General features: G+C 37.5%; 1 protein-coding gene across 3 annotated transcripts in view; it reads left to right on the top strand.

Annotated features, from left to right (window-relative positions):
- Window positions 1–24,052, top strand: part of SLC25A12 (solute carrier family 25 member 12) — a 104,935-nt gene extending 80,883 nt beyond the window's left edge. For all 3 annotated transcript variants that reach the window (XM_074303127.1, XM_074303129.1, XM_074303128.1), the window contains 5 exons: window positions 14,789–14,929; window positions 17,956–18,094; window positions 21,047–21,205; window positions 21,304–21,394; window positions 22,937–24,052. In XM_074303127.1, the coding sequence (XP_074159228.1) occupies window positions 14,789–14,929; window positions 17,956–18,094; window positions 21,047–21,205; window positions 21,304–21,394; window positions 22,937–23,135 (729 nt within the window). In that variant the 3' untranslated portion in view covers window positions 23,136–24,052. The remainder of the gene's footprint in view (window positions 1–14,788; window positions 14,930–17,955; window positions 18,095–21,046; window positions 21,206–21,303; window positions 21,395–22,936) is intronic.
- Window positions 24,053–24,253: the final 201 nt, after the last annotated feature.

Here is a 24,253-nt window from a genome sequence, read left to right on the forward strand (position 1 = left end):
TAGCTGCACTGAAGCTATTGACACCAATCTCAAACTCAATGATATAGTTTTGGCATTTACTTAAATTAGAAAGAGCAGGGCAGGGACCAGAATCTCTGTCCTCATCATTTTTGTGAGCATACTCTGGGGTTTAGACATAATCACAAAGGTAGATTTTCAGCTCAGCTAATTTTGCTTGTGGGATTGGCCCCACATTTGGTAACATTATGGTGTATTTAAGGCTAGTTTAGCCCATTTTGTCCCTGAGAACTCTAATAACTTCCAGTTGAGTTGGCTGACAGGCCAGAATAAACCCCTCTTCAGCTGGTTGTGGAACCTGAGGTGATGAGGTTGATGACCTCTGCAGTTTTTAATTCAAGGAAGATGCCCTGGAGGGCCAGAGAGAGAGACTGTTTCTGGTTCTCCCTGATTAGATTTGGCAGCATGGCACATACCTGAGTCCTCACCTGTCAGCAATATATGCTCTTATGGAAAAAGCAGCTGTGTGTATGTTGTGAGAAAGGAAAACTACCTTCACTGCCAAAAGCAGCTTCTTTTTCTGGAGGATAAGTAGTATGCACAGAATGCAACATGTACCCAAGTAGTTCCCAATTCTTGTTTCTTAGATCCTACACCCCTATCATGTTATATACTATCATGTTTTCTTTGCATCATTTTCCTCTATCCATCACTCCTTTCTCTATATTCTTCCTCTCTTTGATGATACTTCCCATCTAAGCACTCCAAAATCCACTTTATTGGGGTCATTAATGTGCTGCAGTGGATAGAGGTTAGAGCTAGGAAGAACTTGGATCAAAATTCATCAGAAATGCTTAATTCACATGTAAGCCTGGAAAGTCAATTAAAAGTCTCATGCTTTGATTTCCTCATCTTCAAAATGAGGGAGACTAAACTCAATGATCTCTCAATTCTCATTCAACTCTAAATATATGATCCTATATTCATTATTATTATTATTAATTTTTGCTGAGGCAATTGGGGTTAAATGACTTGCCCAGGGTCACATAGCTGGGAAGTGTTAAATGTCTGAGAGCAGATTTGAACTCAGGTCTTTCTGACTTCAAGGCTGATGTTCTACCCACTGCACCACCTAGCTGCCTCTTATATTCATTATTTATCTATTGTCCTATTAGCATGTGTGTCCTCTTGGATGTTGACCTGAAACTTCTTCTCTTTCTATACTCAAACTCATGAGCTTTCAGAATTAGGATGGATTAGAGAGCCCACTAAATCTCTCTTTGGACAGTTACTCCCCCAAATCTGTATATTCAGGCCTAATATCTCTTCTGAGATTCAGATTCATATTAATGACTGACTGAGAGAGCATACCTTAGATGTTCCAACAAAATCTCAAATTTAACTTATATAATATGGAAATCATTTTCTCTCTAAGCCAGAGATTCTTAATCTTTTTTTATGTCATGAACTGTGGCTCTTACCTGCCTTCATCACCTTATTTCATATTGTTCTTTTCCAAGAACTCTACTTTCCAGAGGAACTGGAATATTAGTTGTCTCCCACACTCGACATACCATCTCAACTGCCTTTTTGCATTCATACAAGACATCCTCATTGCCTGAAATGCACTTTTTCCTTTCTCTGCCTTGAAGAATCATGGGTCTTTCTGGGAAGTCTGAATTCATGTTCAGCCATCTCCGTGAATCTTCCCAGAATCTCTCCCAGCTATTAGTTATTTAACCTTCCTTAACTTGTATTATTGTTATTTAAGTCCTTATACCTCTCCCTTGAAGAATGGAAGCTTGTTGATATCAGGGGCAGTATGTTGTTGTTTTTTCTTACTTACTTCGCATGTTTGTTGGCTTGTGTTGTTGAATATGTGAGAGAACAATTTCATAATTTTAGAATATTGGTTTTGTTTTTAGTTTACAAGTTTTCTCTTCCTAGTTCAACATTAAGTAACTGTATAGTTAGATGGAAAATATATTGAGTTTGTCTATTAATATGTTTATGATTGGTGGGACAGATGATGATTTGAGTCCAGAATTAAAGAGGAGTTAAGAGGGCTGGATTGCCTTCACAAAAATTACAAAGCTCCTTTAAACATTCTCATACATCTTGCCAGAATCAAAGGTCTTTTTTTTTTTTTTTTTTTTTTTAATGCCAGCAATTGTATGATTGGGTGTGGACCATGGAATAATACCCTATCATCTTTGGAAAATTAAAAATGAGTGTCATACAGAGGGCAATGGAGAGGCATTGGTGTGTGTGAGCAGGTAGCATCACATAAGAAAAAAAGAATTTCAAAGAAAAGGATGTTGTCAGGACTATGAAGAAGTGAAAAAGAAGAATTTGGTTATGTGGTTAAATTGAGGGACAACAGGTCCCAATTCTCCATTGATATATTCTCAATGGTGGGAGAACAATGAAAACCTTCAGCACTTTGGGTGGCCCCTTGTGGCAAATTTTGGGATGACATGGACAAGACTTGCACAGGACAGACAGGCTTAGACAAGTTAAGCTACTTCTGAATTAAAATATTTGGAGAAAATGTGTGAGAAATATTTGGTTTGAGGGTGTCACTTCTATTGCTGCCATTTTAATTTTTAATTTTTTTTTTTACCTATTTTACAACAGGCAGGGTTTTTTCCTAGCTAAAAAAGAATGGAAGGAAAGACAAAGAAGAAAAAAAGAAAGAAAGAAAGAGGAGAGGGAGAGACAGAGACAGAGATAGAAAGGACAGAGAGAGAGATAGAGACAAAAAGGACAGTGAGAGAGAGATAAACAGAGACAGAGATAGAGATAGAGAGAGAGAGAGAGAGAGAGAGAGAGAGAGAGAGAGAGAGAGAGAGAGAGAGAGAGAGAGAGAGAGAGAGAGAGAGAGAGGAGGAGGAGGAGAAAAAGAAGGAGAGAAAGGGAGAGAGACATACACAGAGGAGGGGGTAAGGAAGAAAGAAAGAAAAAAGAAAAGGAAGAAAAGAAAGAAGGAAAGAATGATTTTCTACTTTGTGTTCCTAATTACTGTTCTGTTTACATTTGCGGAGTTTCTAAAGGTTTCAGTCCAGGTGACTAAGGCATTCAGATGAAATGAGAAACTGAGCCACAGGAATGAGGTGGTTAAAACCTAGCCAGCTTATTTTCTCATTAGTTGCCTTGTTCTTTATAGGATGTGTCTTTTCTTTAGGGAGCTTATTTAAAGATTGGGGCTTTAGCTAGGCTGGGCTGATAATCCCCTATGAAGCTTGGAGGGTGTTGAGGGTTATTTTGATGCTCTAAATCTCTTCTTTATGTCTGATTCATTTCTGGAAGACCTACTGTCCTTAGTAGTCTGGGACTGTTTGATTAAAAAATTGAATACTTCATCTATCTTAGATAACTATAAAGTTAGGTACAATTGCTATTCCTATTCTTACTACTTTCTGACCCTTTCTCTTTTCACCTTCCTTTCTCCTTACCCTCCTCAGATGTCTAATGTCCCAAGGCATATCCTACCCTTACTGCTCCCTCCCAAATTGAACTCATCAAGACCCAAGTTATAAAAAAGACGAATCAGGCTTAATACGTTATCTCTCTTAGGGGATTTGTACTTTAACTTGGAATAAAACTATTTGCCAGAGGAATGCTTTTTCACTTGTAGAATGTTCAGGCATGATTTGGATGGTGTGGAGAGATATCTCCCCCCCCCCACCCTTCTTCTACCCCTCCCCTCTTCAAAATCATCCCTCTGAGACTTCTTAGTCTCGGGTTTTAGTTGGTAAAGGTGTAGTTTTAAAAGTCCCTGGAGCTGTAGGGCTGAATGTTGTTGGCACAGTCAGCACCCTGCTTCGAAGGATCAAGGGCACATCATCTTCACAGTTAGAGAAAAATGCTGCCATTCTTCCCAAATAACCTAATTACAGTTTTTAAAATGTAGCTAATGCAAGTTAATCAGGAAGAGACGACCTAAGCTTTGGCATAGTGGAGATTGGCTCCTTGGGGAGTTGGTCTTTGCAGCAAGACAAGAGTTGGGACTGGGGCGGGTTGTGTGTAGGAGAGAGAATCTAAGGCCCTAACTCTGATCTCAGGGGAGGTAACTTTTATCATGTCTGTAAAAGTTGGGATAAGACTTTCCTCTCTTTCCTCCTGTCAGTGACTGGTTGTCAATACGGTTAGAATTTTTGCTTTCTTCAGCTCTAATTTCATCCAATAATAATGAATATTTTAGAAATTATTCTCTTTACATTCTTGGAAAAATGAAATAAGAAGAGACTTGTACTAAAGTGAGGCATAAGCAATTTCAAATACCCATGATTTCACAGGTGTGACTCTTCTCCCCATCACTGTGATTTGTAAGCCCTTTTCATCTTAAGTCTTAGTGTTTTCTGAGGTCCCAAAATTCACCCCTTGGTGAACAACTTTTTTTTTTTAATTAAACTAAGCTGGTTTTAGGGAAGAGAGGTTCACAGTTTTCTTTGTCTGTTCTCTGAGCTTTTTTTAACTTGGGTAAAACCTATATAGTATTTAAGAATTCAGATTCTCCTACATAGCATGATGGGTGGTTTGAGTAGTCAGTCAACAAACATTTAAGTAACACACACACACACACACACACACACACACACACACACACACACACACACGGGAATTGTGCCAGCCCTGACCTCGAGGAGTTCATTTTTTAATGTGGAAGACAGCATATAAATAATTGTACATACAAGATAAATAAAGTATAGGATTTTAGTGGTGGGCACAGTTAATTCATAAAGCTAGAATTGAAATTAATCACTCTCTGCCACGACTCTGAACACAAAAGAATAAATGTCTAATGCATTAATGGCTTGTTCCATTGAATCAGATGTCTGGCTCATTTTTGCATTCATTTTACTTTTTGTGTCTGATATAAGCCCACAGCTTATAGTTAAGGTCATTTGTTCAGGGGGGAGATTAGGAACAGCTTGACCTTCTTGACCTCCTCTTCCCCAGTAGAAAATCTTTGTTCCATGAGCCATGTCCAATCTGGGAAAAAAAAGAAGGAAGGTCCTCTTTATAAAGAGAACCATGAACAGTGATGATTGTTGATCTAAGCCCTGGAATATCACATACCTACTTAAAGAGATTTCACTTATTTTATTGTGAGGATTTGAAACAAGGTTCTTTAGAGCAGTTTTATTCATTTCACTGCGTTGCAAGAGAAAGATGCATATGCTCATATATGGGCTTCACATGCATGAACCTAGGCATACCAGCATAAATGTTTGTTTTTGGAGAGGCTCCTTTTCTCAAGGTTCATTGTTTGCTTGATTAGAACCTTTTTTGTGGTCAGAGGTATTTCCATTTGACAATATTTGATGAACCTCAGTTTCTTGGTGTGAAATACAAGAGGATTTGAAACAACCTTTAAACAAACATGAGTTTATTTTAAGAAAATTAATTTTGGGGGCAGCTAGGTGGCATGGTGGATAGAGCACTGGCCCTAAAGTCAGGAGGACCTGAGTTCAAATGTGGTCTCAGACACTTAACACTTCCAGTTGTGTGTTCCAGCTGGGCAAATCACTTAACCTCAATTGCCTCAGAAAAAAAAAAATTTAAAAATAGAATATAAGCAACATTGAATATAATAATGGAATGAGAGAATAATGGAAGACTATTAAAATTTTTTGAAATTTTTCAGAGTATTAAACTAATTTGTAAACATTAGCCATTAATTTAGCCATTGACATATATGACTTTTATAGTAACACCCTTAGGATTTTGAAGGCATGTTTGACTAAATTTATTTTTATATAACCTATAAACTAAAAGAGCTCTTTCTTAATATCGATTTTATGTAATTATGGTAGGTATATATAAATATAGCACTATCTAGGTAACCCATTGGATAGAAATTGGATCTGGAGTCAGGAAGACCTGAGCACAAATATGGTATTAGATAATTCCCTAACTATATGATCTGGCTGAATGATTTAAGTTCTGCCTTTCCATTTCCTCACCTGTAAAATGGGGTGAATACCTACCAGGGGTATTGTGAGGAGGAAAAAAAATTAAGAGAAAATATTTGTAAGGAACACTCTGTAAATCTTTCTTTTTTTCCCCCTGAAGCAATTGGGGTAAAATGACTTGCCCAGGGTCACACAGCCAGGAAGTGTTAAATGTCTGAGGTCAAATTTGAACTCAGGTCTTCCTAACTTCCTAACTGGTGCTCTCTCCATTGGGCCACCTAGCTGCCCCTCAGTCTGTAAATCTTAAAGTTTAAGTGCTTTTTATTACTATGTGACATATGCCCATATAACAGATATATAATAATAATAATGATAGTAATAATGATAGGTAACAGTTATATAACACTATTTTCTCAACAGCATGTGCTCACATAATTTTTCTGTTCATTTGGTAATTCTCACAATATAACAAATTTTCTCACTATTATCATATTTGTTATGGTCATGTGTTATCAGTTTGAGATGCCATTAAATGGGTGAACTTATTCTTTTTTTTTTTTTTTTTTTTTGAGGCTGGGGTTAAGTGACTTGTCCAGGGTCACACAGCTAGGAAGTGTTAAGTGTCTGAGACCAGATTTGAACTGGGGTCCTCCTGAATTCAAGGCTGGTGCTCTATCCACTGCGCCACCTAGCTGCTCCCTGGGTGAACTTATTCTATAAACGTTTTATCTGTTCTGACTGCTCCATCAACTGGCTATTTCCCTGTCTTTCTTCCTCTCCTTGGGTTTCCCTTTTCCCTCAAACAAAACAATATTGAAATTAAGCCAATTAATAGCCCTATGATTTTATCTAAGTGTTCCTCAATGTGGTAAACTTCATAGTTGTGTTATTTTAAGAAATTGCCATAGCCACCCAACCATCTTGATCAGCCATCAACATTGAGCCACAAAAAGATTACAAGTAACTCAGAGATTAAATGATAATTAGCATTTTTTAAGCAATAAAATATTTTAAATTAAGGCATATACTTTTAAAAATATATAAATATAATATTATTTCTTGATGGATTACGACAAAGCTTCTTAAACTGTGGGTTGTGACCCATGTGGGTTAGTGTAATTGAATGTGGGATTGTGAAATTATGACTTATTATCAGTAAACATTTAATTTGTATATCTATTTTATATGCTTGTATATTCAGGATCATGCAAAAAATTCTCAGGGGAAAAGGAGTCATGAGTACAAAACATTTAAGAAGCTTGTACTACTTTCACATCCATTGGGAACAAAAATATTTTGTGTGATTTACCTTATTGCATTATTGCAATATTCACTTTATTGGAGTAATCTGGAACTGAACCTGCATTATCTCTGAGGTATCTCTAAATTAGCACTGGTCCATCTGTATTTTCCTAGATATGTAGAGATTTAGAATACTAAATATATTTAGAGCTGGTAGAGTCCTTAGAAGTTAACCTGGTTCAATCCTTTCCCTTCATACATGAAGAAGCTTGCCATGCTATCAGAGAGAAAACCAATTCTAGAACCTAAATCTTAAATTCTAAAGTTCTTGGAGTTTGAAGAGACTTTGGAGATATATTCTGACTCCATTATTTTACAGATTATAATACATTTCCTACCTTTCAGATTTCTGGTGGCTTCTTCAGCCACCTTCCTGTTCTGCCTAGAGTAACTTCTACCCTGGTAAATGTTTCTCAATCATTATTTCAGGTAAAGTCCCAGCCACCCTTCACTTCTGATTCTCTGACCATCTCAATTCTTCTAAGCCTCACTAGCCACCTTGCTGTGCAGGGCAGTTAGCTCTTCCTCCTTGGTTCCCTAGTTTGGGAACTATTAACCATTATCAAATCAACTTGCACCTGGACCCGGTGGGTTAGTATATCCCTGTAATTTTCTTCCTCCAAATGCCTGTTCCTGGATCCTTGGCCCCCTCTCCTTTGTATATAATCACACCCCCCATTAGACTTTAAGCTCCTTGGGGGCAGAAACTGGCCTTGCTTTTTATATTTGTCTCCATAGTTTTTAGGGGTTTAATAAATACCTTTTTATCCATTCACCTACACCAACTGTAGCACTGAAGAGCCATCTTACTTTCTTTTCCTTTCAGATTATTAATATTATTTGTTTCACTACTTAAATAGAAGTGGCATAAAATTGTAGATATTGAACTCTGAGCTTCGGTATTGTAGAAGTAACTGGTTTAGTGGATACAATGTTGGACTCAGACTCTGAAGACCTGAGTGTGAATTCTATCTCAGGTGCTCACTAGCTTGTGACTGGCTTTGTTTAGAATTAGACAGTTGGACTTGGTGACTTCTAAAGTCCTTTCCAACTTTAAATCCATGAGGTAGCATAACTGGTAGAGTAATATGACGAATCCATCCTTAGACACACACTACCTGGGAGACTGTGGGCAAATCACTTAACATGTTTGTCTCATTTCCATATCTATAAAATAGGAATAATAATAATAGCACTTATCTTGAAGGGTTCTTATGAGGCCTGCATGAAATAATATTTATAAAGTGCTTAGCACATGGTAGATACTATATAAATGCTAGTTATTATTATTAATTTTGGGGTGGTTGTATCTGTTTGTGGAAAAGAGACAGACATCTCCTCTACCCCTTTCTCATTATACCCCTTCCCTCAAATAGTATGATTAAATGGAGTTTGTCTCAGCTACTAATTCTGTAGTTTTTATTGGTTTGAGTTAAAACTTTAAATATATGTATTTTGTGGCCAGTGTTGTACTGGGAGATAATGAGTAAATTATGCTCACCCCACTAAAAACTCATAAACTGCATGTTTTCCAGAAGAAGTGCAGTGACTTTGTGATGGAGGAGTTTGTTTTTACCTCTTGTTCTTTAAAAATAAAAATTAAAAAAAAACTGGATTGAGCATTTATATTCACATTTTTGTGGCTAGTGGGAAATAGCTCCAGTTCCGAAGGCTCAAAGAAGTTCAAAGTAGGAAGTAAACTGGGAACTGAGGGGAGGCAGGATCTGGCCACTCCTTTGTGGACTCTGCCTCTGGGGTGGAATCAAAAGGGCAAAGGTCAAATGTTGTGGGATCCTTTGTGTAGCCCCCTTCAGCCTCAGGCAGGTCAGGAGGGGTTTGGGCCTGGATCTCAATCTGCTGCCTTTTCTTCTCTAACCTTTGCTGTCAGATTTATTTGGTTTATTTTCTCATGGGGTTGGGGGTTGGGAGGGGGTAGTGGAGAGTTAGGAAAAGTCTTATTTTAAATGATGGGAGGTTAAATGGAAGCGTTAAATTTCTGTTGCATAGGAATAATCCCTATTCAAAATGAAATTTGTCAACTATTGAGTTCCCTTGTAATTGATTTAAGTGAAGAAATGACTTTATGTGGAAAATAAAAGGATAGAAATCAGCGTGAACAAAAGTGTTTGACCCACTTTCAGAAAAGAATCTGCTTTGTGTGAATGGGGTGCTCAGTAATGTCCTCCTCTCATGATGATAAAATAAAACAATTTGAAGCCCTTGAGCTATTTTTTTTGGGAGGAGAAGAAGCAAAAAAATCTCAAACTTTAACTGTAAGTAGCTTGTCATCTATTTTCTACCTCAGCACAGGCAAAAACAAACATAAATAAATAAATAAATACCTCCTTCACCCCCCCCAAACCCCATCAAAAACATCAGGCTTAGAGATTTCCTTTTGAGATTCCTGTAATCATAGTTTGTATTTTTGTGTTTTCTGTTTTGGTGTAACTTTTTTTTTTTTTTTTTTTGATCAAAGTCTAATACTTTTGATTCCATTGTCATAGAATCAGGAGTAGAGGGGTTCTCGGAGATTGGCCAGTCCAACTTTCTCATCTTCTAGAATGAATGAATGAATGAACTCTAAAGAAGTGATGTGAGCTGTCAAATCATAGACCAAGGGGCAAAACTCATTTTCAAACCTAAGTTCTAAGTCTCCAAAGTTGGTGGCTCTTCTCCGAGGTTTCCTGCTACCTTTCCTGTGTCCAGAACAAGTTCTGATAACAGAACAAGAAAGGCATAGGAATGCAATGGAATTTTATTGTACTTTTAAAAGAGAGACAAAACTGAAGAATATCCCTCCCCCTCAAAAAAAGGAAACAATATTGGGTATGGCAAAGTAAAAAGGAGGGGGGTCATCAACAATTTATCACAAAACCTATTTACCTACCTGTGTTTGAAGTTTTAGATCCATACTTAAATTAATTAAAATGAATTCCTCTGCCGTAAATTATTATTACTAATAGTTAATTAGGGACCTTTATTAAAATTGGTGTTATTATATAGTGTTTTATATTTTTGCTGCATTTTATATGCTAATGTATTTACATGTATTTCTTCACAACAGTTCTGTGAAGCAGGTTCTTGGGATATATTATTCCCATTTTATGGATTGAGGAAAATGAGTCTTCCAAAGCCTACAGCAATTAAATGCCCCATAGATAGTGTCAAAAATTATATATAAACTTAGGTCTTGTAAGACACAAGTGTTCAAACATGCAGGCTTCATATTGCTCCAGAATGGCTCTAAAACAGACATAATTGGAAAATGTTTAACAAAATAAATAAAAATACCATATGACTGACAATGTTAATTTGTGGTTTTCTAAGTCAATATGAAACCTGCAGGGATACCTTTCTTTTTTGAATTTGATACCATTGCTGAAACGGATTTAAGATTTCAATGCTTTTAGATATGTTATTAGGGTCTCTTAACTTGTCTAATAATCTGAACAGTGTGTCCACCTCATATTGTAAAGCTCAACATAAATTGAGATTTCATTTTAAAAAAACCCACAAAAGTAATGTAATTGTAGTGTGCTACACCAAATCTAGTAAAGCAGAACCTAAAGCTGTGAAACATAGCAGGGACTCAATAAATATCTTATGACTTACTGGTGTCTTGAAAAGAATATGTTTATATCTATCCATGCGAGTGCACACTGGTTGGATTTAGTATTATAAAACACCTGAGACATAATTGTATACATTATTGTTATTTGCTAAAAGATAGCATAGAGGAGAACCAACAATTAGGCCTTTTTTTTTTTTTTTTTTTTTTTAACAAAAAAAAGTAACCTTTGTAAATTATTTTATTTTGAAATTTATGGGATAAAGTGAGTATTACCATAATGTAATATAATAAAAAAGATAATTGCACATGAAATTGCAAATCTATTATTTACAACTTGCTTTTAAATATGTAACAAAGTTGAATTTCTGGGGTTTTTTTCCTCCAGTGCCTTTTGTTATCTCCCAAATCCATGCTCCTCTACCTGATGTTCAAGGCCATTAAAATGTTATCTTAATATCATTAATTTATACTCTTCAGACAATCTGGACTATCCTCTATTCCCTGAACACTCTGCTTTCTTGGCTTTTCTCTTTTTTTTTGCTTAAGCTATTCTTTATATATATTCATTTCATTCCTACAATAGACATTGTAGTTGTTTATGTACATGTCCTAAATTCTGTCCTTCCTCCAGTCTGTAAATTTCAAGGAGGCTGTGTCTTATCTAAATTTGATATCTTCCCCTTGGTGAAATGTTTATTGAATTGTATATCTCAAAATGTAATTTGGTGTGTTGCTTAAAAGAGTGGAAATATCCATTTAAAGGAGAGGGTGAGAGGGAACTAATTTGAAACTGGTCCCATTATGGGAATGAGAGTGGATCTATTCACTGGGGGATATTAGTTATTTGCCTAACAAGATATTCTTATTTTTAATTGATTAAAAACATAAACTAAGTTCCCATTTATTTAAATGTAATATCCCCACTTAAAGAACATTACCCAGGGGCTGACATTGTCTGGTAGTCCCAAATTTTCTGTATTATGATCAAAATATGTGGTTTTGCCATCTGTGGTTTTGCTCTACTTTAGAAAATGGAGAACATTTGGACCAAGATTCTCTTTGTTACCATTATTTTAAAGCATGACTTCAGGGAAGTCCATACACTTTTCCAATTGGTTTGGTCTTTAATACTCCATAAAGAGGAATTACTTGGATTATCATTTTAACATAATTTGTCACCCAGCAATCTCTTAAAAAAAATATGTTTGCTGAGACTGAAATATTGAAATGTTTCCTCCTGCTGGGCAACAGATTAAAAGAGGGAGAGACACACAGAGGAAAATCAAGATGCAAAACTGGGTCAAATCATTGTGTTGGGCCATTGTGCCAATGGCATTATGGGGGTGCGGAGCTGGGTTGTTGCATATGGCTCCAGTCTCAGGAGATGATGAGACTGAGCAGCAAAAACTTGTTGCCTCTCCCTGCTCTATAGACAAAGAAGGGATTACTGTCCTGGATCATAATGAGCAATAGGTTTCCCACGATGGGGAGAGGGCTCAGGATCCAGCCCCAACATTTTCATTTCCAAATAATTGGGATAAGCAATTTACACACAAGCCTGCGGAGAGAAGTTGTGATTTTTAGCCAGAGTAAAGCAAGGATATTCAACTGCAGATAGTCACTATTCTTTAGGGTGTTTTGTACATATTTTATTGCTTTAGGAAAAATAAAAGAAAACTTGGGCTCCTAAGTTTAAAAAAAAAAAAAATCACTGCCAGATTGTGTGCTCCTTCTGCTTGGTAGAAAGCACAGGAGAGGACCCGGGTCACTTCTAATGCAGTCTTAAAAAGGATGTTGCTTAGGCTTTTTTTTTCTGTACTCATCCCCCATTGAGGATGTCACTTGGATGCAAAATGTTGCTTAGTGAAAGGCCTCTTGCAGCAGGACAGGCCTTTGTGAACAGCTTACCATTATGGGATGGAAATGTGCAAAGAGGAATTTTCCTTCTCTGTGAGGGCTGAGGCAATTGAAACTTTTCACACACACACACACACACACACACACACACACACACACACACAGCACAGCACACACCATTGTAGAAACCTTAGGATGAGATGTTAGCACTCAAGTTAAACTTGTTTATGCTGTTCCTTCTCTTTTCTGATGCTTTGTAAATTTCAGATGCAAAACACTCATTTTCTCAATTGAGATCTCTGTCAGTCAGACTGCTAGAACATGTGTTGTTTTGGAGGGGAGGGGGTGGGTGTGAGCATAGACTCCTGGTGACTTACGCATTCTGTGTGTTCGCTGTGCTTTAGGAAGTCTAAGCCTCTCTTAAGTAAGTGGTGATCTGTCTCTGAGCTGTGTTCATGGTGTTAGATTTGAAACTTGAACATGAGTGGCTCATTGCCCCTCTGATGAGCCTTGAGGATGCCTGAGTTATATTGATTGCTCTCTACAAGGCTCAGAAATAAAAGCCAAGAAGGATTTTCAGAATGTTATATTAATATTTAGAGGGAGGCAAGAAACTGAACAATTAATTTGAAAAGCATTACATACCAGTGTATATTAGGTGCTGAGAATTCAAAGGATGAGCAGTATCTGTGTGTAACATCTGGTTGCATATAGATTATAGACTTAGAAGTAGAAGGGATGCCCCAGCTCACCTAATTCAATTCCCTCATTTTTATGGAGATTAGAGGGTAGGTAATGTGCCTGAATCACACCGGTAGCATTGTAAGGAGCGGTGTTGCCCTTTGGAGAACAAGGATTCTTGGTTTTGACTTTGTTCGACAAGTACTTAGTAGGTGCATCCCATAGGAGCTTCATAAAAGTGAATGAATGAAAATACTGGTTCTAGAAGTATAATGTACATAGTAACAGCAAGATTGTGCGATGATCACTTATGAAAGACTGGTTCTTCTCAGCAGTTCAGGATTCAAGGCAATCCCAATAACTTTGGGACAGAAAATACCATCTGCATCCAGAAAGAGAACTATGGAGACTGAATGTAAATCAACACATCTTATATTCACTTTTTCACCCTTTTTCTTGTTTTTTTTTTTTTGTTTGTTTTTCCTTTTGTGGTTTTCCCCTTTTGTTCTGATTTTTCTCTTCCAATATGATTCATAAAGAAATATGTATGCAAAAAATAAATGAGGGCAGCTAGGTGGCGCAGTGGATAGAGCACCAGCCCTGAAGTCAGGAGGACCCGAGTTCAAATGTGGCCTCAGACATTTAACACTTCCTAGCTGTGTGAGCCTGGGCACCTCACTTAACCCTAATTGCCTTGGGGGGGAGGGGCGGGAAATAAATGTACATGTGTCACCAGAAAAAAAAAAACCCAATAATTTATGTAAAAAAAAGAAAATTATGGTACTAAATGTGTAAGAATATCATTATAGATCTGGTCTTAGAATCAGAAGTCTTGGGCTTACATATCCTGTCAACCCATGTCATTTTTGCCATGTCATTTTACATTTCACAACTTCTCTGGACCCAAGTCTAGCTCCCATACATCTATGTCCCATGCATAACTTTAGGTTTTTAAGATGCCACAGACTGATTTTTGGGAAAAGATTTAGACTAGTAGAAGAGAATATGCTGAGGGAGATTACTTGTTTACCTGTCAAGATGTTCTTATTTATAATTGATTATAAACATAAACTCAGTTCCCATTTATTTAAAAGTAATGTAATGAACAAAACCCAAGGACTCTTCCATCTATCTCATTTTCATGTGTAAAGATCCTTGATTTTTCTTGGTTATCAGAAAAAGATAGTCAGGGACTGATCGAATTGGAAAAAAATCACAAAGAAAAAACCCAACTCACCAATTTTCACATTTCTAGACAAGGGAATGAAAAGGTCCAATATAACAAGAATTGGGCTAGAGCCAACCATGAAGATTAGCTCCTTAGGTCTGGGCTGGAGAGGCCAGCTGCAATCCAGCCCAGGTAAGGGAGAGCATCTTTTCAGGGTGTGGTATTGAGCACCGCCTGACATAAAGGCTAGCTGACTGTTCATGACAAACTGATCCCTTTAGCATCACTCCCCATTAAAGGAGTTTTTCATTTCTTTCCTTCCTTATCTTACAGGCTGGAGGCTCTCAGGTGATCTTTACTAATCCTCTGGAGATTGTGAAGATTCGATTGCAGGTGGCTGGGGAGATCACCACAGGTCCCAGAGTCAGTGCCCTGAATGTTCTTCGGGACCTAGGGATCTTTGGACTATACAAGGTAAGTAGTCTCCCTAAAGTGTTGAACTGACTCCACAGAGTTCCCACCTTAGTAGAGAAAGATGTGAGATCTAACTGTGCTGAACAAGAGCTTTTCACATTTAAAACAAACAAAACCATCCCCACGTTTTCCTGCCCTGTGGCCCCTGGAGGAGAAAAAACAAAAGGAAGAACACCTGACACTATAGTAGTGGCTATGGGATGTACAAACATTGTCTCTAGCCCCCACCTCCTGTCCCTGAGCTTTTGTGCCTCTCCCCAGGGAGACCTCTATTGCAGACCCACTGGCTTCAGCCACTCATCTTTTCATTTGGTGGGGTTTGTGAAAAGTTTCTCAGCTTTTCCTTTGTGCTTGTTTTGGAGTTCAAATTGTCTTACATTTATTTTGAATCTGTTATCTCTATTGTTATCTTCCCAGTGGGAGCCTTCTTTTGTCTTAATAATTTGACGATCAGGAAACAGTAGTAGAGTTTGGTAGGATTCAGATGTTTAAGAAGTTAAGTGGTGGGATTTGTCAATAATGAATTCCATTTAAAAAAAAAGCCCACACCGTACTGTACTTTAGCAAAATGCCAGTCAACAGATTCCTTCCCTGCAGGTATACTTACTCCCATCATTACAGATCAGATGAAATGGAGCAGAAGCTATTAGTTTTCTTAAACAAGGAAGTCTTTCTTCCTATTCCCTTCACTGGTACAAGGAGGTAAATTCTGTACCTACAGGCAGCTGTGCAACATCCTTCCAAAGCATCCTCTTGGAAGCGGATTTATTTATAAAGCTAACACTTTAGAATCATGTAAATTTGCTTTGGTAGTGACAGCTTTTATTAGGAATTCTATAGATTAGAGTTAGATTAGAGTCACACAGCTCTAATGTTGTCTGAAGAGTCCTGCTACCACAATTCCACGGCACAATGAGAGTGCCGATATTTGGGAGTTTAAAGCTAAGATTTTGGATTTCTTTTGTCCTTCATTATTCCTTCCCTCATTATACCCCTAGCTAAATATATTGATATTTTAAATCACTTCTCAATATAGTGCCTTAAGGAGACCTTACAATTTTCCCATGACTGACATTTGTCTTTTAAAAAAAAAAAATCAGAAAAAAAATTATGCATATAGAATTGACATCTGCTCTGGTAAAGATCAGACAGTTGGTAACTCATGGATAATTGATCATGTAGCTTGGAAAGGGACTCACTGAAGTTGGGGGCAGATTGTCTATGGGTAATTTTTAAGCTGGCAGCCAGAGCTGAAAAACCTTATTTTTGCCAAATAATCCCCATATTCATCTCTACTCCCCTCCTCAAATGAGGGGAATAGATAAGAGTCACTGTTTCTTGCCTCTGCTTTCCAACTTTGGCACCTCCCTGCAGTGAGAAGTCAGTGAACAGTACTCCCTATCCTTGGTAGTTATATTTTGCTATGGACTGACTTGGTTCTTTGTTAGCTCTCTCTCTCTTTAGCAAAGGGATACTCTGCTAATAATTTGTAAACAAAATCATGGCCTCAAGATTTCTCCTATGTCCCAATATTCCTCCTTCACCAGATGTAGCTACTTGATCCACTCAATCTACCAGCAGTGAGGCTGGTGGATAGGGCACTTTACTCGAAGTCTATATAAGGCATGAGTTTAGACCCCTTCTTCAGATATTTAATAGCTGTGTCAAACTGGGCAAGTAATTTAACCTTTCTGTGACCAGTTTCTTCATCTATAAAATGAAACTAGATGGCTGCTAAGGTCCATTCTAGCTCTATATCTATAATCCTATGATGTTATGAAATGGTACTAATCTTTTTTTTAGATAGTATTTTTCCTAATTATATGTGAAGGCAATTTTTAGCATTCATTTTTATAAGATTTTGAGCTTCAAATTTTTCTCCATCTCTGCCCTCCCCTTTTCCTAAAATGATTAGTAATCTAATATAGGTTATATATGAAAATGTGTTAATCTTAAAAAGAATAGTCAGTGACAGAAGCACCAATAGCTCCTTAGTTTATAGTGGTTCCATTTATCTAGTGACAGTAGAAGGTATTGACTAAGGCTTAGGGAATCTTAGGAATGTTGTTTTTTTTTTTTTTTCTTCACCAGGAAGTATTTATTAGTACTTTCTTTTAAAAGTCTTTTTATTTATCTTATTCATTATTTCCCAATTACATGGAAAATTTTTTAATAATCATTTTTTAAAAATTATAGCTTTTTATCCACAGAACATATGTATGGGTAATTTTTACAACATTGTCCCTTGCACTCACTTCTGTTCCAACTTTTCCCTTCCCTCCCTCCACTCCCTCCCCTAGATGGCAGGTAGTCTCATACATGTTAAAGTATATCTTAAATACAATATATGGATACATATTTATACAGTTCTCTTGTTGCACAAGAAAAATTGCATTCAGAAGGTAAAAATAACTTGGGAAGAAAAACAAAAATACAAGTAGTCCACAAATAATCATTTTTTATACATTTGAGTTTCAAATTCTCTTTTTTTCCTCTTGCCCCTTTCCCCTATGAGAAGGCAAACACTTTGATTTCACTTTTGTGGGTGGGGTCATGCAAAACATATTTTTCCATATTAGCCATGTTGTAAATGAAAACCCAAACCAAATAAAATATTAAAAATAAAGAAAGCTGAAAAATCATGCTTTTATCTGCATTCAGAGTGCATTGGTTCTGTTTCAGGACCGGGATAGCATTTTTCATCCTGAGTTCTTTGCAGTTGTTTTGGATCACTGTCAGGGTAGCTAAGTTTTTTTTTACAATTGATCATCCTTACAATATGTTGTTACTCTGTACTGTGCTTTCCTAGTTAAGATAAGTTGTCTTACTGTGGATGTGTACTCTTCCTCATAGCCCTCATCTTTAATGACTACCCTCCCTTCCTCCCCCCCTTTCCTATCCCCCTGCCATACCCCTAAAGAACTATTGAAGTTGTAACTGGCTCTTTTTTCCCACTTGGGTAACTTGCTAGCTTAATTCTCCCTGTTTATACAACTGGTGTGCACTGTTTTCTCTGTATGTGACAGGGTGCCAAAGCGTGTTTCCTCCGAGACATTCCCTTCTCTGCCATCTATTTTCCTGTTTATGCTCACTGCAAACTTCTCCTAGCTGATGAAAATGGACGGGTTGGAGGCTTAAATCTCCTGGCAGCTGGAGCTATCGCAGGTAACAGTAACTTTTTTAATCAAAAAAGTTTTTTATTTCTTCTCTGCCCTTGGAAATGTAGAATCTATTGGTACCTGTTCCCTTTATAGAGTCAGAATTATTGTTTGTAGATGACTTCGTTTAAATATGATCACCAGTCTCCTTTGTGGGATATACTTTAATTCTGATGAGAGCTAATTACATTTGCATAATGTGGATAAACAGCTTAATGCCGCTTAGCAACTTGTAGCCAAATTAGATCTGCCCATCTAAATTGGGCTTTCATCATTTACATGTTTCAGAAGCTTCTACCCTACTGTAAATCTGGGGTGAGGCAAACCAGGAATTTAGAAGGTAATTGGGGCTGAGGAGGGGTAGGATGGGTTCTGGAGGGGGAAGATGGTTATCTAATTATAAATCAGTTACCAAGAAAGGTTCCAGTTTAAAAAGTGTTTTTAGTCATCAGAATAAGAATCTTTTTTCTTCTCACTTCAGCTTATAACTTCATAGTTTTCTATGAGGTTTCATATTTGATTTGGCACGATAAGTAAAACAAGATTTCCTAGTGAGTTGTCAGTAGTGGTATAGGAGAATGGGTCATACAGTCCAAATGACTTAACATTTACTTGCATGTCAGTAAGCATAGAGATACAGCAGGATATGGCAAATAGAGAATCAGTCTCAAAGTCAAGGAGACAAAGATTCAAGTCCCACTTTTGAGGCATACTGGCTGAAACACATCAGTACTCTAGGAAATTCTCTAAAATTTCAATTTGCAGAGAAGGAACAAACCTACATTATTGGGAGATTTTGCCTTTGGGCATTCCCTATACCAATGAAATCCTAGGTCTAGTCTCTATCCCTGTTCAGTAAATATAATTCTCTCTTCCACTTCTCAACTTTCTTCATTATGGTTTTGATATATCTTGAGTTGCAAAAAAGAGATTAAATGGGAATTTTGGGGAGTTTTGAGGAAGTTGCAGATGACATATGAAGGCCCACAGATAACATAGAAAATGTTTAGAAACTCTGAAGTGCATTAAAAATATGTATAGTGTTGCATAATATTAGCATATTTTATCTCTTAATATCATAATAATTCAGACTTCTCTGCTATGAAAGAAAGGCCAAAATTTTTTACATGGATTTTCGGGGAGAGAGAGCATCTCTAATAGTTCCCCACCTCCACCCTGTGCTATAAAAGGGATACATGTATAAGGGGGAAAAGAGGAGGGAAGAACATGACCTTGTATGATTGTATCTCCAACCTCAAAAAACATGACCTGCCAGGTTTGTCTAGGGTCCAGATGCTGCTTTCATAGAAAATGTTCTCTGGCAATATGACTGCTAGGTGGAGCAGGACAGTCTGGAGATCCCTCTCTTCCCAATTTTAGGTACCTAGGGGCTTCTTTGGGTCCTTTCAGGCAGGCAAGGGCCTTTTTTTTTTTTTTTTTTTTTTAAATAAGATAGATGCCCACGGCTTGTGACTGAGAAACTCCTTCCAAGTTTGGTTACCACCAGAGCTGCAGGAAGACATTACCATGTTTCAGCAAATCATTTGGTTTATTCTGCCTCTTATCTTTATTAAAGTGGACAGTTGAAAGCCTGAGAGTTTATTTGCTTTGTATTTGGTATGGTGTGCTGGCCTGGCTCCTCTCTGAAGCTCACTCGTTCTGACTCAGGTCTCCCCGTTTTAAATTGGGGTCAGCACTTCCATGCCAAGTTTCCTTCATGCAATTTCCAAATCAACAACAAAAAGCAGCAAGAGATGAACTATCCAAGCCCAGTCAGGCATTTTGCCTTAGGTTGAGCTGTGGTTGGTTTCTTTTTCAGTTGGGAGAGCCAAGTAAATAAACCAACCCTAACTTATATGGTTTTGAAAATGTCATTTCCATGAAATGCTGTCAGTCCCAACTTCTCACTCACAGCAATTTGATATGAATTTTCAAAATTAGAAGTGAATATTTCTAATTTTTCCCCATACATAGTTGAAGTCTATGTGGCCACTGAGGAAAATACAGAATTCTGTACTAAGGAAAGTTATTTGCCCCGAGTTATAGTTAAACCCAGTACAAGAATGGGGTGGTATTTGCTTTTCTCTGTAACATGCCTACCCTTCTAACTCAGGTAGGTCTTTCAGGAGTATTCTGGTCAGATTGATTTTTTAAAAATTATTTTTGTTCCTTTGTTCTCTGTTTTTGCTTTTATAAGCGTACTATGTGTTTGTGAAATCATTTTCTGGATCCTGCTGATCGGTCTCAGTGTGACCCCAGGAATCTCAAACACAATAAATGATATGCCCTTTAAACAGCTAGCTGTCCTGTTTCTGTTAAACTAGTGGTTTGTCCTCCTCTTTGGTCTGCTTTACTAGCCTTCACTTCAGAAACCAATGGGGGTCATCTCCTACTTTTATGTTGTACCATGCTGCAGGTGGGCCATTCTAATTATTAATATTCACAGAGCAAGGTGAGTTTGACAAGTTAGCTAAGAACACCATAAGTTGGTGTCAGATGTATTTAACAGTTCATTAAATACATGCCATCATCTTACCTTTTTTTATTACCCATGAAAATATTTGCATCTTATTTGAGAAGAAAAGGGGAAGTATTTAAAATGATTGATAATGCAACTCAAGGGGGAACTTTAGAAAGAATTGTTCCGTTTATATCAATCACAGTATAATTTTTCGTACGTTCTTTTGACTCAAACAATGTAGAATTATTTTCATTCTTGTCACAAAATATGACATTCCTGACCTAGGAGAAACACTGAAAGATTTTGCTCTGACCCTTGAAGCGGCTAACGGTTGTTTTGTGTTGTGTTTTGTTTTTTTCCATTAGCACCCAAGTGCCTGTTTAAGAAAGTTTAAGCTTCTCACAAGGGTTAAAGTTGGTAGTTATATTGTTAGAGATGAGAAGTATTTCTCTCTTACAGGATACTTTGGGTGAATTAAATGTGGTTTTCTCCTGAAAGGTGTGCCTGCTGCTTCTTTGGTAACCCCTGCTGATGTCATCAAGACAAGGCTGCAAGTGGCAGCCCGTGCTGGTCAGACAACATACAGTGGCGTTATTGACTGTTTCAGAAAGATACTGAGAGAAGAAGGCCCGTCAGCATTCTGGAAAGGAACTGCAGGTAGGAGCCAATTTAAAGTAGAACACTTCCTTCATTGCTTTGCAAGATCCACCCTTGGCTGCTAAATCCAGCTAACCTGCTTCCTTCTCTTTCCACAGCCCGAGTGTTCCGATCTTCTCCCCAGTTTGGGGTTACATTGGTCACCTATGAACTTCTACAGAGATGGTTCTATGTTGATTTTGGAGGCCTGTAAGTGCTGGTGTGAATTTTCTTTTATAAAGAGAAAGCCTCTGAGCCATACTAAGTTTTTAAGGCTATTAAAGAGCAGGTAGAAAAAAGACTTTCTGGGATGCATACTTATAAACCAGTGGTATTGAGACACTAAGGAGATGAAATGACATATCTTGTCAATTGTTTTGGAGAGAACAGAGGGAGGTAACAAAGTGCTATCTGGAAATATCTGCATTTTAACAGAATGTTGTATTTTCCATCCTTCATAGCTCCAGTAATCACTTTATCCTTTCACTCAATAATATATACTTTTCTATTTCAAAGCAGAGATACATATATATATATATATATATATATATATATATATATATCATTACTGTAGGTCAGAATAGAGTACATGTAATTTTTTTTTGTATTGATAGTGAAAAGATTGAGAATATCCCATTGTAAATAATTTGTTTCAGTTCGATTATTGGTAAAGGGAGTGATGGTAGAGATAGGTAAGGTTTCTAGTGGTTTAGGATAGAGAACTAAATCTGGAGTGAGGAAGATTAGAGTTCCAATCTAGTTCTCAGACACTTATTAACTGTGTGACCTGGGCACCTTATTTAACCACTGTTCACCTCAGTGGTATGTGTCCAATATATTGTTATATGGTAATTGGATCCATTTTATGGATCAAGAGAAATATGATTTTGTCAGTTCATCTAGGAAGGGAAAGTACAATGGAAGGAGTATTACTTGGAGGACCTGGGTTGAAATCCTACCTTGGCCACTTCTACTCGATGTTACTTAATTTTCCTGGGTCTTAATTTTCTCATTTTATAGCTGAGGAGGGCTTCATAGCTTCCATGATCCCTTTTAGACTTAGATTTCTGATTATTTTGAGGGTGGAGGCAAGTTCCACAAAAGGTGAGTTAATTTATAGTAGTGGTTCTATAGGGTAGAAAATTGGTTCCCAGTATCTATGAAGAATTACCTTCCAGATAAATCTGTGTAGGAGGCTAAATTACAAAATAAGGAGGTTGGTGAATGGTGAATCAGTGAACAGAAAGGGATATTCTCCAGTCTGGATATTGTTTTTCTGCACTTGAAGACTTTTTCTGTCTAATGAACCTTTCAAAGTTTCCCAGATTTAAAATATTATGTCTTTTTCCTGGACCATGTAGCAGAAAGACAAATTCTTGGTATCTAGGTCTCCCCTTCTCATTGTTTCTTACCCATCAGAAATCTTGATCATGATGCCCTTGTCCTCTGCCATGCGCTCCAGTTTCCAAGATGACAAGTTTAATCTTATCACACTCTAAATCGATGCTTTCCTCTTTGGGAAGGCCTTTTTTGCCCCCTGCACTCTTGTTTTAGCAGCAGTCTATTTATAAGCCCCTTTATAGGGTATATAACTTCACTAGGGGACTTTCCTTAGAGATGACACTTTCTGGCCTTGCCCATGCATCTTGGGGAAGTACTTTCTTTGGGACCTGCATGCTGCAGACTTAGTGCAACTGTTATTCTCTAAATAAAGCTGTTTTTTGACCACATTTGTTTTCTTTCTGCCAATAGCAAGCCTTCGGGCTCGGAACCTACGCCCAAATCCCGCATCGCAGACCTTCCTCCTGCCAACCCTGATCACATCGGTGGATACAGACTGGCAACGGCCACTTTTGCGGGCATCGAAAACAAATTTGGCCTCTATCTCCCCAAATTTAAATCTCCTGTTGTTGCTGTAGTTCAGCCAAAGGTGGCAGTGGCACCACAGTGATGAGACTCAGCGTGGCCAAAGGTTGTGATGGAGAAAGGCGTAGGAGAGCAAGCAGCACTGTAATTTATCCAGTCAGCTGCATGGTTCTAGCTGAACTGAGAATTTAAACCAGTTCTTTCTATATGATATATACATATATTTGTTTATAAAGTAATCATTTGCACAGAAAAACAACCACAAAAGAGTTTCAAGCTTAAGTCTTGTGTTGAAATGGTTTTTTCTCCCCCTAACCCTGGCATGAATTAGCGCCCTAGACTCTGCGTGACACAGCTTGCATTTAGTGACTGTACATATTGTACATCTTTGTACAGAGACATCTTGGCATCTTCATCCACCAAGTGACATTTATAGAAGGAAAAAGCAGTTGTGAGTGGCTGGAAATGTACAGAATGTTTTGAAAGTGTTTTATGAAGAATCATGACAATAAAAAATGTATTAAAATTAAATTAATTCTTTTAATGGTGATAAGGCAATAAAGCATCAATATATGAGGTACTGAATTCATGATAATGAGTTTTCCATTCTGGAATAAAACAGAGTATTAAGGCAGAAGGAAAGCTGTCGGTGACATGCCTGAGTAGCACTGGAAAAAAAGATGCATGCCAGCGGTTGCTTGAGGACTAGCATAATGACTTCTGTGTGTCAGTTGTTTTTTTTAACCTGTGTTTAACATGTCCCCTTTCTATCATGACTTACAGTATAATCCTCTTCAGTCAGTAGGTCCCTTCTTGGATAGCCCTTCTTGTGCCAGGTTTTTTTCTGGCAGCCTTGCCTTATTCTGATACAGCAGGGGTGAGGCTCCACCTTTTGGAGTAGTAAAGGCTGCCTTGGCAACGGACTGGAAGCTTTGAAGCTGTACCTTAATTTGCCTCCAAATGGACATGATTCCAATCAAAAATAAACTGCGCAACAAAATATATGTTTGTACTTGGATCTTCCTTAGTAGATAAAATATGAAGTGCTTTCTGGTCTGCTTTAATCCCCAAAACTGGCATGTGGACTCGTCCTCAGCATGCCATTATAGAGAACGCACGTATTTTCCTGTGTTTTAAAACAAAATCCCAAACATGTAAACAGGTGGCTTGGTGGGTGTCTTTAAGGATTTTGTTAAGGTGTTT

The sequence above is a fragment of the Sminthopsis crassicaudata genome, chromosome 3 (genome assembly GCF_048593235.1).
Source record: "Sminthopsis crassicaudata isolate SCR6 chromosome 3, ASM4859323v1, whole genome shotgun sequence".
Taxonomy (NCBI): domain Eukaryota; kingdom Metazoa; phylum Chordata; class Mammalia; order Dasyuromorphia; family Dasyuridae; genus Sminthopsis; species Sminthopsis crassicaudata.